The following is a 14058-nucleotide window of genomic DNA, read 5'->3' on the forward strand; positions in this document are numbered from 1 at the left end:
CCCCCAGAGCCAGTGCCCCAGCCACGCCTGGCTGGCTCAGGGGTGTCAGGGATGCTCCTCTAAGTGGTGGCTTTTAGGCAGAGGGGTGACGGCCCTGGGGCAAGGTCCTGCTGGCCCACCCAGGGGCTTGGCCCTGACGCTGGGAGCCGGGAGCCACGACAGGTTCTTGAGCACAGGAGGACCGCGTGTGACTCTGGTTAGAAAATGACCCTCTGGTAGTTGTACTGAGAATGGGGGCAGTTGGGGGACCCAGAGGGGTCCCAGGAGGCCGGACAGGAGGTGCCACAGGGACAGGGGAGATGGTGGGGCTGGAGCACAGGGGACCGTGGGGGGCCTGGAGCCTGGGCTCCTGCCTGGCCTTTTCACTCTGAACGTGCTGAGGACAGATGCGCTGTGTGCCCGTGGGGGCCCACGGAGGGGGGGCTCCTCAGTGGGACTGTCATCAGGTTCCCGTCCCTGTGCTGCAGCCCATGGCCGGCAGCGACCCCTGGTGGTAGCCAGCATGTCGCTGCGGCCCACCGCGGGTCCGTGCCTCACTGGCGGCGGGATGCTGGGGTGCGGATGCGGTGGGCGGGATGCGCGGGGGCCGACGCGGGGGGCCGATGTGGGGGGTGGATGCGGGGGCCCGGATGCCGGGGGCCGGGGGGCGGGATGCGGGGGGCCCGGATGCGGTGGGCGGGATGCGCGGGGGCCGACGCGGGGGGCCGACGTGGGGGGCGGATGCGGGGGCCCGGATGCCGGGGGGCGGGATGCGGGGGCAGGATGCGGGAGGCCCGGATGCGGGGGCGGGATGCGCGGGGGCCGACGCGGGGGGGCCATGCCGGGGGGCGGATGCGGGGGGCCCGGATGCGGGGGGCAGGCCTCAGCCGGGCCCTGGTACTGGGGTGGGGTGGAGGCGGTGGTTGGTGCGGGGGCTCCCTGAGGAGGAAGCGCCCTTGTGTCGGAGGCTCCCCTCAGGGCTGGTGTTCTCTGCCTGCTCCAGCACCGCCCAGGAATAGGGTGGACGTGAGACTGAGGAACGGCTCCAGGGCTCAGAGCTTCAGAGACCAGTGTCTGGCCAGCTCTCTGCCCGCCTGTGTCCAGGGTCCCCTGATGCCTTGCAGGCTGGGACCTGCCCAGTTCAGAGGGGCTCTCAGGGGCTGTCTGGTGCCCACTGCGCCCGTGCCAGGGCCTCACCTCCACCCTCCAAGCGTTCCCCCCCGCCTTCAGTGAGCAAGGGACCGAGACAAGGACAGTGCTCCGGCCGGTGTCCGAGGGTCCAGTGAGCATGTACTACGGGCCCCTCCTCTGGAGCAGGCCCTGAGGGTCTGAGACGCAGCCCACTGGGGCTGGGGGTGTAGACTCAGACCCCCCACTTTGAGACATTATTTCTTACCTCTGGAGGCAGAGCTTTTGTCAGGAGCTTCGAATGTCTGTCCAGGGAGGGCTCTCCAGAGAGACAGCCAGAGGAGACCCACCTGCCTTCGAATATTTCATCCCCTCCGTCTTCTCGGGTCTCTCTCAGGAGACTGTGGGGTCCTACTGGGGGGCGGGCCGGCAGGCTGGAAACCCAGGCGGGAGCTGCTGGTCCCGAGACAGACCCCTCCTCCCTCGTGGGCTGGAGGAGGCCTCCCCACCGTCGAGGACAGCTCGGTGCTACCACGGCAGGCGTGAACTCGGCACGGCTACAGACACCCTGCAGCACCTCGGTGAGTGTTCGACTACCAGGGGCCGCGGCCTTGCCAGGTGACACAAAGCCAGCTGCCGCCGTGGCTGCCTTGGTTTGCTTTCTTACTCGAAGACTTGAGTCCGTCTGGATTCTGATCTGCGGCCGAGGCAGAGACACAGCCGCCCCTGACCACAGAGCCGCCCAGGCAGATGGGGTGGGGCCGGAGCCCACTCGGCCGACCCCCAGGAGGGGCTGCCCACCCGCCCAGCCACCCACCTACCCATCGGGTAGCTGTGAGGTGCGGGGCAGGGAAGGGCCAAAGGCACGGAGCGGACAGCAGCTGTGGTCGGTTCAGCCGGAAACTGTCCCTTTAATGAAGACCAGGAGAGCTCTATTGCTTAGACTTAAGGGAAACTTTATTTATTCTTCCTAAAGCAACCTAGTTTAAAAACGAGTTGAGGTTAACAGAGAAGAAAAACCCAGACAGACAGACAGACACACAGACCGACAGACAGACGGGGGGATGACGGCACAGGTCGGGGCTGCCACATCAGATTCTCTCCATCTTGGAAATGAGGTCATCACAGATTCTGGTCAGTTCATCGTTTTCTTTAGTCTGAAGGAGGAAAATCAAATCCCTAGATTTCTCCCAGCGCTCGGAGCTGGGAGCAGGCCCAGAGCTTCTAGAACCAGGAGGGCTGCTCTTCCCGCACTCCGCCTGGACCCGTGGGGCCCCTGTGCCCACCTTCTGCTCGACGACCTTCTCCAGTGAGTGGACGCGCATCTGCTCCTTCCTCAGGACCGCCTGCAGCGCCAGGGCCTCCGCCTGGGCCTTGCTCCGGACCTGGGTGATCTCCTCGTTGGCCCTGGGGCAGCAGAGGGGCTGGGCTGAGCCCGCGGGGGACCAGACCCCTCCCAAGGGGGCCTCCTGCACCCGCCCGCCGCCGAGCCCCGGCACTCACAGCTGGAGCTTCTCCTCCGCGTGGGCCTTCAGCGCCTGGTACCTCTGGCCCTCCTTCTCGAGCCTCCCTATGGAATCCTCAACACACTTCTTCAGCGACTCTTCGTTCTGGAAGGAAGAGCGGACGCTGAGCCCTGAGCTGAGGGCCCAGGCTCGCTGGGTCACTCGTGGAGCCGCGGTGGACCAGGCTGCAGGGGAAGAGCTCTTCCCGTTTCCTTCCGAAGACGGCCAGCACTGCCACAGCCCCAGGCCTCCTCATCCCGCGGTTCAGGAGGCCTCCGGACGCGGGGCCTGACCCGCCGCCCCCCGGGGGACCCTGCCTGACACACAGAGCCCTCCTGCTCAGTCCCTGTGCCTATATCCAGGCGCCTCGGGGGAAAGCAGGCCGGGCCCCAGGTCCACGGACCAGCCCCTGCCCTCCTGCCCCCCAGCCCTGTGCTTTGGGGGCCGGGTCTCCTCTGCCCCAGGAGGGAGACAGCAGCGGCAGGGAACATCTGGACGCAGCGGTCTCTGTGCAGGCCACACAGGGACAGCCTCGCGGGCACTCACGTCCGGCAATAGGCGACAAAGCCGCAAGCTGAGAGTGCGGGTAGAAGGAGGGCTGGAGCCTGGGGCCCACACCCCCGGGGGGGGGCCTCTCCTTTCTTCCCAGACTCAGCACCAAGGCTCAGCTCACCCCCTCTTCCTGCAGGGCCCCCAGCCTCTCCCCGTCACTGCTTGCCACGCTGCCCTGCTGGCAACAATGCCGACCCCGCCGTCCCGGGGGCCTCTCGCCGGCCAGGCACCCACCGTGCGGTAGCCTTCGATCACGTCCTTCTGTTTCTCAAACCGCTTGAAGAGGTCGGAGAACGACTTCTCCATGGAGTGCAGGTCCGCAGTCAGCTGGTCTTTCTCCTTCAGAACCTTCTGGATCTCGGCTTTGGCAAGTTCCTTCTGTTTCTGAGCCTCCTCTTAAAGGAAGACCAGCGCTCGGGATTAGCGGGCGGCCAGCAGGTGGCGCCACAGACGACCAGCGTCAGGAGGTCCCCCTGGGGCGCTGACCAGCCCCCCTCTCGGGACCTTCCAGGGCAGGACCTGGGGGTCCCAAGTGCCCAGAAAACAGCTGTTTCCTCAACACCAGCTCCACCCGGAAGCCGAGGCAGCGGACAACGAACCCAGGGCCTGACTGCAGAGCCCAGGCCACACCTACCCCACGTTCGGGGCCTCCAGCCCCAGCCCGGACACACCCGGTGCCCAGCACCCACGGAGACTGCAGCTGGACGCGCGGCCCCCGGGGCAGGGGGCAGACCGCGGGTGCAGCGCCCACTGGAGGGACCCAGCCTGTTTGCTGCCACGGCCCCGGATGCCAACTCGGGGCCCGGCCAACCTGAGGGCTGATAAGCACCCGGGGCCCGGTGCCCCCCAGCCTCCCTGACTGCCAGCTGCCCCAGCCCAGGGGCCCGCGGGCACCTGGCACTCACCCATCGCCTGGTACACGGTCCCCTCAAACCCGTCCATGATTTTCCTGTGGGAGGAGAGCAGGTGTCATGAGCCCCGAGAGTGCGTCGCGGGGCCCTGGGCAGCCAGCACGCAGACTCACCCCATCTCCAGGATCTTCTCCTGCAGCGCCGTGCACCTGCCCCTAAGCGCCTCGTTCTCCTTCTGCATCGCCCCAACCTGTGCAGACCACACACCCGAGTTGGCGCCGGTGTCCTCCCGTGCTGGGGTCTCCCGCCCCACTCAGCAGACATCGCAGTGCTGGGGGGTCGGTGTGCGGTGGGTGCGCCGGTGGGACGCCTCCCGACACAGGCGGGGCGGGAGAGCAGCGTGCGGGGGAGGGCCCCGCGGCAGAGAGGACACCGCCCGAAGACGGCGGGTGGGTGCCGGGAGCTGCTGGGCCCAGCACGGCCCGGCGCACAGGCCTGCCTGAGAGGGGACCAGCCGGACGCCACCCAGGGCATCACCAGGGCAGCAAGGGGACTTGGGGGCTGCTACCCCCTGGGCAGCTCAGAGCGGATGCCCAGATCCTCGCGAACAGGTTCTGCGAGAGACACTGGGTGGAAACGCAGGACATTCAGCTGCCTGGGTGCCTGGCTCGGGGTCGCTGAGCGGACGCCTGCGATCCTGCCTGCACGGCGCGAGCAAGGCCAGCGCACAGAGCTGCCACCCCAGCTCCCCGAGGTTCCTCAGAGCAGCCTGCAGGCGCCACCCCCAGGGCTGCAGCCAGCAGGCGGGGGCTGCTCGCCGGGCACCTCCCCTCCCCTCCCCTCCCCTCCCCACCGCACCCCTCGCCCTCACCGCAGTGTCCAGGTCCTTCTGGCTGTACTGCAGCACGTCCACAATGGGGCCCACGGGCAGCAGCGGAGCCCTGGGTCCGAGGTCACATGGAGCTGGGCCGAGCAGCTGCAGGGCGACAGAGACCGGCTGGGCCGCAAGCTCCCCTGGCACCCCTCTCTGCCCCGTCGGCTCCCCAGATGGCACGGAGCAGCCAGGGGCGGCCCCTCGGGCCCACGGACCCCTTACGCCTTCAGATCCACAGCACGTGAAAGCCGGGCCCTTAGGTGTTTCTTTACGCCACAGAGGGGACGAACCACTTACGGGAATGCCCGGGGCTCCTGCGAAGTCCAGGTCCAGCAGCTGGGCCTCCAGGGGGCTTCCTGAGGAATGCGCGTCTGTGCCCCGTGCACTGAGACCGGAAGAGAACACGCGTGCTGTCTGCGTGCGTAGGGGTCGGCCCAGACTCTCCCCCAGGGCCACGGGGTCAATGTTCGGGACACGTGGGCCATGCAGCCCATCAGGCTGCCCACCTCTGCTGTCGGAGGGGCCGCACGGGCACAGAAGAGCACAGACCCGCTTACAGACTTGCTTACGAGCTCGGCCAGGGCAGCTGGGGCCCGGCCACTGTCTCTGCCCCCCTCCCTGCGGCTGGGCGCTCCCATTGTCACACGACCTGTGTGGATCAGATTCCCGCCCACCCCAGCGCACCTGCTGGGCTCCGGGGCCACAGGCGCCGGCCCCCGGGGGCTGTCTTGCAGGAGCGGGTCAAACTTAAGGTACAAGGACTGCTTCCTCAGGGCCGACTCCTTAAACTGCAGGGGAGGAAGCAGGGTCACCGGTGCCCCCGACACGACAGCCTCCACGCTGCGCCCCACGTCCCGCCCAGGAGCCACCCTGACCCGAGTGGCCTGCGGGGGGTGGCCCGGGACAGGACTCCACGGGGAAGAGCGGCGGAAGCAGCCGGGCCGCCCAGCACGTCCGGTCAGATGCGGACACCGCTCGCGGTTGAGGAATCGCGGCCCGGGGCTGCTCTAGAAAGAGCCCCTTTTGAGACTCGCACTTGAGGAAAGGCCACCGCGAAGGCGCCCGGGAACTCACCGAGGACGCCCCGAACTGCTCCAGGTAATCCACCTCGGCCCCCGTGCCTAGAACTGAAAGGGAGACGTCAGCTGCCAGCCGCATCCCCCGGGCCGGGTGCCCGGCGGAAACCAAGTCCAGCTCGGCACCCGCCGCCAGCACTCGGGCTGTGCACACGGAGCGGCACCCCTCCCCGTCCACCCTTGACTGACGGCCCTTTGCTACACAGCGGGGTTGCTGCCCTCAGGCTCAGGACGCTTGGGGCTGGATGGTTCCGTGGGGCCGGGCCGTGTCCCGCAGGGTGTTGACAGCACTCCCGGGGGCGTGACAACCAAAGGCGTCCCCTGGGGTCCAAATCGCCTGGGTTGAGAAACACTGTGTAGAACCACCCTAAAAGAGTCCTTGAATTTCTGATAATATGACCTTTGCTTAAAAAACCTAAGGGTAACTCACACCATAGACAAAAATTAACTCAAAATGGATCAAAGACCTAAATGTATGAGCTAAAACCATAAAATTCTTAGAAGGAAACATGAGGGCAAATCTCCATGACACTGGATTTGGCAGTGATTTCTTAGAACTGACACGAAAAGCACAAGCAGCAATAGAACAGATGGGGCTGGAAAGTTAACATTGTGCTTCCAAGGATACCATCGAGAAGTGAAAAGAGGGACTTCCCTGGTGGTCCAGTGGTTAAGAATCTGCCTTCAAATGCAGGGGACGTGGGTTCGATCCCTGGTTGGGGACCTAGGATCCCACGTTCCGCGGAGAAACTAAGCCTGCACACCACAACTACAGAGCCCGGGTGCCCTAACGAAGATCCCGAGTACTGCAATTAAGACCCGACGAGCCAAAGAAAGAAAGAAAGCAAAGAGAATTTTTGTGAATCATGTACCCAAAGAAGAATTCTTACCTAGATTATACAAGAAATCTTTACAACTCAAAAAAAAAAAACAAAACCCAATTAAAAACGGGCAAAGGAACTCAGCAGATGCTTCTCCAAAGAAGAGACATGAAAGGTCAACGTCAGTCAGCAGGGAAACAGACCAAAACACGCCGAGACCGCACTGCACACCCACCGGGACAGTGGGGTGCAGACCTGGACCCTCAAACGATGCAGGGGCAGAGTAGAGGGTGCGGACCCCGTGGGGAACAGCTGGACGGCTCCTCAAACAGTTACACAGTGTTACCACGTCCCCCTCAGGGTACGTCTGCCCCAGAGAGATGGGAAACGTACGCTCACACAAAACGTGTACGTGAGTGTTCCCAGCAGCCTCGTTCATACGAGCCAAAGAGTGGCAATCAACTGGTAAAAGAAGAAACAAGGTGCGGTCTATCCACACGGGGAATATTACTCAGCCATAAAAGGAAGTCCTCACACAATGTGACACGAGGGACTTGGAAACGTCACAGGACACAAACCCCGAGTCACGTGTCTCCAGGGTCCCTGGCGGGGGTGGGGGGGCAGGCTGCCCCAGTGGAGCTGATCCACGGTTCCTGGTCCCGCCCGCACGGGGAGGACCCCACAATGGCCCTGCCACACGGAAACCCTACACTCCTCTCCTGCCTTCTCTAGGCCTGGGGGTTTTAAGTCACCAGAACTGAGATCCTGGCGAGCTGCCTCCTGTCCTGAAAAGCGCCTCAGTTGGAAGTCCTCACTGAAGGCAGCTCAGACCCGCGGCTCTTCCACCCCCTCATCCCGGGTGCGTGGACGGGCAGGGCTTCTCCTTTTATCTCTACGGGGTCTCGTTTCAAACAGCACTTCGATTCAGCGAGGTCCCGCTGCCTCCTGTGTCTGTATCTGTACCGCCTGAGTCAGTCAGGTCTGCTGCCTGTTTTTCTAAGTTGGCCTAAAATTTTTTTTTTTTTTAGTATCACAGATTAATCCTGTTCTCCTGAAAACGCCCATCGTTTGATAAACCAGAAGTTTCTGTGTGAATCACTAAAGTCAGGGGACGGGGTTGCCCGCAGGATGACCGCCCGCGGGCGCCACGGAACACGGTTCTAGCACCCTGGCCTCGAGGACGGTGAACAACGTACCCTCGGCGGGGTCCCGGAAGTGCTCCCTGCTCAGGTCCAGGCCGGGCTCCGGCCCCCGGGGGGTCGGGGGTGTGGGGTCAGTGGGCACGGTCGGCGGCTTGCTGCCCGGGCTGCTGGTGGGAGCCGACGCCCCCGAAGTGTCTGCGGTCCCCTCCTGGAAAGGAGGTCGGGGTCACCGCGGGGGCGCGTCAAGACGAGGGGGCGTGGGGGGAGCGGGGGAAGCAGCGTGTCCCACCGGCCTGCCTCTGCCCCGTGACGATCCGCAGACGTGGCAACAGCATGAGGACGCCCGCCCACACCCGTACCTCGCCCGCCGCTTCTGCGGTCCCTGCCGAGGTCTGCGCCCCCGGTGTGTCATCCGCCGAGGCCAAGAGCACCTGCCTAAAGAGATGGGGTCAGCAGGGCCCGCGCCCCACGCCTCCCCGTCCGGCACCGAGCTGCCACCAGCCCTCCCCCAGGAGCCAGGCTCGAGGCCCAGCCGGGTGGCCCCGCAAAGCCATCTCCCGACCTCACCTACAACAGAATCGCTCCTCAGAAGCGGACAAGGCACTCTGAGGTCATTTCAACTCAAGAAAAAGCAAACCACAAGGATCCATTTATCCTTTTTACCAGGAAACTGCAACAGAAGCCGGTGCTGGGCGGCTGGGCGCACCCTCGGCCGCTGAGCGGCGTCCCCGCGGAGTGGGGACAGGCCTGCAGCGGGGCTCACGCCGGGAGACGGTGCTCCCCGGAGCTGCGCTGCGGGAATCCTGGGGCTCTCGGCTAGGTATCTTGCTAGACCTTCCGGATGCGTCACAGGGAACGCATCTCAGCGCGGGCGCCCCCTCCCCGCTATTGCCCAAGAGCTGTGGCAGCTGCCCCGGGGCCCCAGCTCAGGGCCGCAGGTGGCATCTCTGGTCTCGCGCCCACCACTGCCACCCCGTGCTCACCGGCTTGGAGACGAGGCCTCTGTGGCCGGCCCGCTCCTGGGGTGCTCTGGGGGCCGCGCCTCTCCGTCACCTCCGGCGGGGTTACAGTCTGGGTCGTCCAGCTTGCCCCGGTCCAGGCTGTTGGACCCGTGGGGAGGGGGATCGGGACCCTCGCCCGCCTCCATGAGGGCCTTTTCCTCCTTTTCCTGCCTTGCCGCTGGTCTCCTCGAGGGAGGTCTGAGAGCCGGGGTCTTCCCTTGTTTCCTCAGTGGGGGCGGCCTTTTGCTGGTGGCGTCAGAGAAGTCAAATTCCAGCCTTATGGGCTCACTCCTCGAAGAGTCGGCCGTCTGGCCTTCGGCCTCCTCCCTCTGAGGACTGGGGAACGTGGCGCCTCTAGCCTCCACGGGGCCAGCTGGGGCGGTGTCCTCGCGGCTGGCAGTGACCTTGGAGCCCGCTGGGGCCTCGCCAGGCAGGTCCACGAGGGGCTCTGCTCCGCGGGCTCCTCCGGGGTGGGTACTAGGAGCTGAAGCGGCCCCGGCAGAGGGGGCAGGGACCCCGCTCGAGTTTTCCCCTGTGGCTCTCAGCAGGTCCTCTGTTCTGTCCTGGGACGCCATCCCGGGAGGGTCTTCTAGAATTGTGGAGGTAGAGGTAGCACTTTCCTCTAAGGAATGAGGATGGACATGTTCTTCCTGGGTGTGCTCAGGGCTGCCCGACATTTGTCCTGGAGATGCCTCTGGGTTTTCAACACTTTCAGGCATCTGGGAAGAGCTTGCAGGATCCAGGCAGGCCAGGGGAGCCAAGGAGGGCCCGCTGCGACACCTGTCGTCAGAGGCTGGTCTCATGTCCTCTGAAGGGGGGTTGGCATCGGCCACTGCTGGTTTCTGGAGAATTCCATTGGTCGTTCTAGTGTCTGTTTCCTTGGTGAACTGTTGGCTTTTTAGAAAGACTTAGTTAACACTAAGGAACCAGTTAGGTTTTTAGTTATATTTTAGTCCACGTGAAAACATTAGCTAAATACAGGAAAAAAAAGAGCATTTGGTCAACCCTCTCCTCAAGATTAACCTTCACAAGTATGTTCCCACAAGTCAGTGCGGGCGGGCCACCTAGAGACACAGGTGGCTGAGAGAGAGGAGAAACCTGACTGACAACAGCCAAGGTTGAGGTCCTCCATGCTGGCCTATTTTCCCCTTTTGGTTGGGGACCACCAGCTACACGGCCAGGGACAGGCAGGGCACACCAGGGTCAGGCTTCCTGCTGGAGAGAGAAAGACCAGGTCAAGGATGCTGCCTTCACAAGGAGCGGGGGCCCAGCTCCCGGGTCCTCCTGGCCCCTCCACGCCCCTGCCCTGTGGCTGGAGCAGCTCAGACCCAGGGGCCAGGAGGCAGCGTCTGAACGGCTGGGTTTGCCTTCCCTCCTGGGGACTGTTACAAAAGAACAGGATTTGAGTCACTCTAATCTCATTCAGCTGAATCTCAAAATGAAAACTAAAAAATTGAAGTTGAAAAGTAGTAAGGAAACCTGGGGAGAGGGGGAGATTCCGGTCTGAGGAGTTTCCAGCCATGGGGGGATACTCGGCCCAAGGACATTTCACTGGAGCGAGGTGAAGGGTATGTTAGTGACTTTTTGCTTTTATACCTTTCTCTGCACACCTGAAATCCGTTTAAAAGAAAAAGCAAGTTTTAAACAGTTTAAGTCAGCAGAAGTCAGAACAAAATGTGCCAGCGAGGCCCCTTCCCATTCTGGATGCAGAGGGTCCCTCGGGGCGCCAGCCGGGTTAATTCAGCCTCATCTGGGGGTGAAGAGCCACCGCCAGGGTCCTCGTCTCCAGACAGAGGCAGGAAAAGCCTTGGCATTCACACTGTCGACCACCTCACGCAAGCCAACCACCTAATGCCAGGCGAGGCTGCAAAGAAGCTTCTGCTGGTTAAAGTCAAGTGTTTCAAATCTGATTTGTCAGGCCACACGTGTTCTGGTCAGATTACACAACAGACGGGTTCCTCTGCCTTTAGCAGTAAGAGCTATCTGTAAGCTTTCTCCAGGGCTTGCTGCTGAGGACAGGAGACGGACCTGCAAGCAGGAGACCCCAGTGCAATGCTAAAAAAGAAGCAAAACCACAGAGCGTCCCTCCTTGGAGATTCGGCCAGGACATTTCATGAAGTTAGAGAAACAAAAACCAAGGCCAATTTGTTGGCAAGAGCACAACAGAGGAACAGAATGTGAAGTTTAAACTTCCTGTTTTATTATTCACTTTTCCAACAACAAACGACTTCGGAGGTGCTCTGGGCCGCACACTACACAAACTCAGAGCAGAGACCAGGAGGAGCCCAACCGGATGTGACAGATGAAACAGAATTTTCCTGCCAAGTCCATCAGAGAGGTTACAAACTGCAGTACATCAAACAGTGCCAACACTTACTTCTCTTTCTGGGTCCAGACTTGATGACAGTTTTCTAATCCAATGGTGTCGCCCAGAGCAAAACAAGCTTCAAGCTTGCTGCCCGTGCTGGGACTTAAAATCCTGTGTGTCTGTGGATCCCGCAGAGGTGTCTGAAAAGTAACCTGTCGGGGAGAGAGGAGGGCACCTGTTCAATAATTCAAGTCTTCAAGCACCACGCTGGCAGCACCGTGCCCTGCCCTGCCAGCTCAGTAAGTCACCGGGAAAGCAGGTGACCTCATGTGTGACGCACGGTAGATAGTACGCAGAGGCAAGACGTGCTTACCTTCATAGCTTTGGCTGTGCTCTTAGGTGGTACGTTTTCTTTCTGTGACAGACGGAGAACAGATGATCTTCCGGTAAGTTCCGGTGGTGAAAACAGGAAGTCGCAGTTTTCTGTACTTTTGTCACCAGTGACATTTTCGTCACTGAAGATGTGCAGACTCATTCTGAAAAGCAGACAGTTTTGTGTCAGGAGCAGGGCAGTGACACCACGTTGTCTGGACGCACATATGTGAAGGTGACAGCTGACGCCACAGTGCTGCAAGGGGGATGTCCGCCTTCCTGCACAAGTGGGTCACACCTCAGGCAGTGCGTCCTCTGCCAGGCAGTCCCCACCCTGCTCTGGGGGAGCTGCCACCTCCCAGGAGCAAGAGCTAGAGGGGCTTTCAGCCCACAGGGCAAGAAGGAAGACCCAAGTGCTCAAAATAACTCGAACTTTGTGGGTAAAAGTTGGGAGACAGATAAGGGCTGATCTGTGGCAAAACCGCAAGGGGCAGAGGAAGCCTGGGCCTCCCCACAGGCCTCGGCATCAGAGGTGCAGCAGCTGCCAAGTTAGCGGACAACAGAAAAGCAGGAGGGGGGACTTCCCCGGTGGTCCAGGGGGTAAGACTCTGCGCTCCCAATGCAGGGGGCCTGGGTTCGATACCTGGTCAGGGAACTAGATTCTGCATGCACGCCGCAACTAAGAGTTTGCATGCTGCAACTAAGACCCGGCACAGCCAAATTAAGTAAATGAAAAATGAGTAAGTAATGCAATAAGATGCTATTTCAAAAAAATAGAGAGAGAGGAGGAGGAAGAAAAAAGAGAATTAAAAAAGAAAAGCAGAAGGGCACAGCAGCTTGCTCTCCACCCATGGAGCTGGGAAACAGGGACTGGACTAGGGCGTCAGGAGGGCCGAGGCTCAGAGGAGGAGCTAGAGGAAGTAACAAGCAGCAAGTGCAGAGTCACTTGGGGGGAGTCGAGGCGCTTCTGCAGCAGGGGCCTCCAGTGGGGCCCAGGAGGTTCTAGAACAATCCCATTCCTCCTTCCGAAGCCCTCATAATGGTCAACACCGTGGCGTTCCCAACTTCGGAGACACCAGAGCACTGGGCATTAACCTGCCCGGGGGCACTACAGGTCCTTGCTGGCGGTGGGGGCCCTGGGGACTGTGGCTGCAAGAGGCCAGGTGGCTGGGGCAGGGAGAGAAAGGGTGGCCTGGAAAGAGGTGAGCTCAGCGTGGGAGGTCAGGGTGACAAGCCACCTTGAAGGGCGCGGGGGTAGGGCGCTGCGTCTGGAGGACAGGGAGGGCTCGGAGGGAAGCGGGCGGTCAGAGCTCTGGCACCCGGCCAGGGTGGAGTGGTCTGCCCTGGCTCGGCAGCAGCCCGCACCTGCCGTGCGGAGGCGGGAAAGATAAGCCTAAGCCAAGGGTCACTATTAGGTTTGGCCTGAGCAACGGGGTAAAACGGGGAAGGGGGCTGGATGGCTGGAGGACACAAAAGGGAGACATCTTGCCGGAAGACCCCCTTCGCCTGGGGAAGGTGGGAGAACAATGACAGCAGCCTTTAGGGGTTTGGCTTCTATAATGATGGGGCCACGTAAGGGGCTCCTGAGCAGAGGGAGCCGGGCCAGGCGGGGAGGAGGACTGGTGGCGGGGGGCGAGCGGGTTCTCCGGAATCAGCGGGGCGGGGAGCGTGGAGCCCAGATTTCCACATCAGGTGCGTCAGGAGTCAGGTGCTGCAGGAGTCGGTGAAGGCTCTCAGGTGGGGCTGCGCCCAGAGGAGGGGCCGGAATTAGGAGGCCAGCCTTGGGCGCAGAGCTGCAAGCCCGCGGGTATTCAGAGGCGGAGACGTGTCTCTGCAAGTCACAGCCACGGGTGGTTTGCGGCTGGACGAGGTCACCGGGATAGGGAGAGGAGAGGCCGGCGCAGCGGGCCGGAGGGGCCTCCTGGAGGGCGACGTAGGAGCCACCAGGCGTCTCGGGAGGCAGGGGCGGGAACCCATCGGCTCCGCTTCCGTTTGCGCCCGGGCGGGCGGGATGAGGGCAGGCGAGAGGGTACCCCGAGGAGGGGCCCAGACGGCGGGCAGGGCGGAGCCGCGGGACGAGCCGGAGGGGGCCTAGGCCCACGTCCAGGGTGGCCGCCAGCACGGCAGGCAGAGACCCAAGGCTAGACCAGAGGCGGGACCGGAGCCCCGAGCCCGGACCCCACCGCCGCCTTACCTGTCGGCCGCCGCGCGGAACCGAGGGAGCGGGAGGCGCGGGGTCCGGGAGCCCTTCTGCCCGCCGCCGATTCAAATACCGACGGTTGGCGCGCGCGGCCAATCAGCGCGTGGCTGGGGCGGGACGCAGGGCACCGCCAGCCAATGGGAGGTCGAGTCACAGGTCACGCCCACGAGGAGGTTCCGCTTCCGGGGTGACGGCACGCTGGGCGCGGCGGACGCCGGAATTCTCGGTAACCTCGGCTCGCCAGGCGGG

General features: G+C 62.7%; 1 protein-coding gene across 1 annotated transcript; it reads right to left on the reverse strand.

Annotated features, from left to right (window-relative positions):
• Positions 1 to 2046: 2046 nt before the first annotated feature.
• On the reverse strand, positions 2047 to 14047 carry TACC3 (transforming acidic coiled-coil containing protein 3). Its single transcript, XM_057546562.1, has 16 exons — positions 13804 to 14047; positions 11611 to 11773; positions 11307 to 11449; positions 8912 to 9823; positions 8288 to 8363; positions 7983 to 8136; positions 5964 to 6016; positions 5574 to 5677; positions 5187 to 5274; positions 4887 to 4991; positions 4189 to 4265; positions 4070 to 4113; positions 3399 to 3559; positions 2611 to 2717; positions 2394 to 2514; positions 2047 to 2264 (listed from the first exon to the last, which is right to left on the reverse strand). Exons 2-16 carry the CDS (start codon positions 11770 to 11772, stop codon positions 2199 to 2201), a joined length of 2373 nt encoding a protein of 790 aa, XP_057402545.1. The 5' UTR covers position 11773; positions 13804 to 14047; the 3' UTR covers positions 2047 to 2198.
• Between the last annotated feature and the right edge of the window lie 11 nt (positions 14048 to 14058).

Source organism: Balaenoptera acutorostrata, chromosome 5 (genome assembly GCF_949987535.1).
Source record: "Balaenoptera acutorostrata chromosome 5, mBalAcu1.1, whole genome shotgun sequence".
NCBI classification, from domain to species: Eukaryota; Metazoa; Chordata; class Mammalia; order Artiodactyla; family Balaenopteridae; genus Balaenoptera; species Balaenoptera acutorostrata.

What these genes read in the sequence shown, in the direction of transcription:
- TACC3 (XM_057546562.1), bottom strand. Translation starts at nt 11,772, where the DNA reads ATGAGTCTGCACATCTTCAGTGACGAAAATGTCACTGGTGACAAAAGT. An exon ending in GCACAGCCAAAGCTATGAAG is followed by an intron (nt 11,450 to 11,610) that starts GTAAGCACGTCT and finishes TCTCCCCGACAG; the next exon opens with GTTACTTTTCAGACACCTCT. An exon ending in CCGCAGAAGCGGCGGGCGAG is followed by an intron (nt 8,137 to 8,287) that starts GTACGGGTGTGG and finishes CCTCCTTTCCAG; the next exon opens with GAGGGGACCGCAGACACTTC.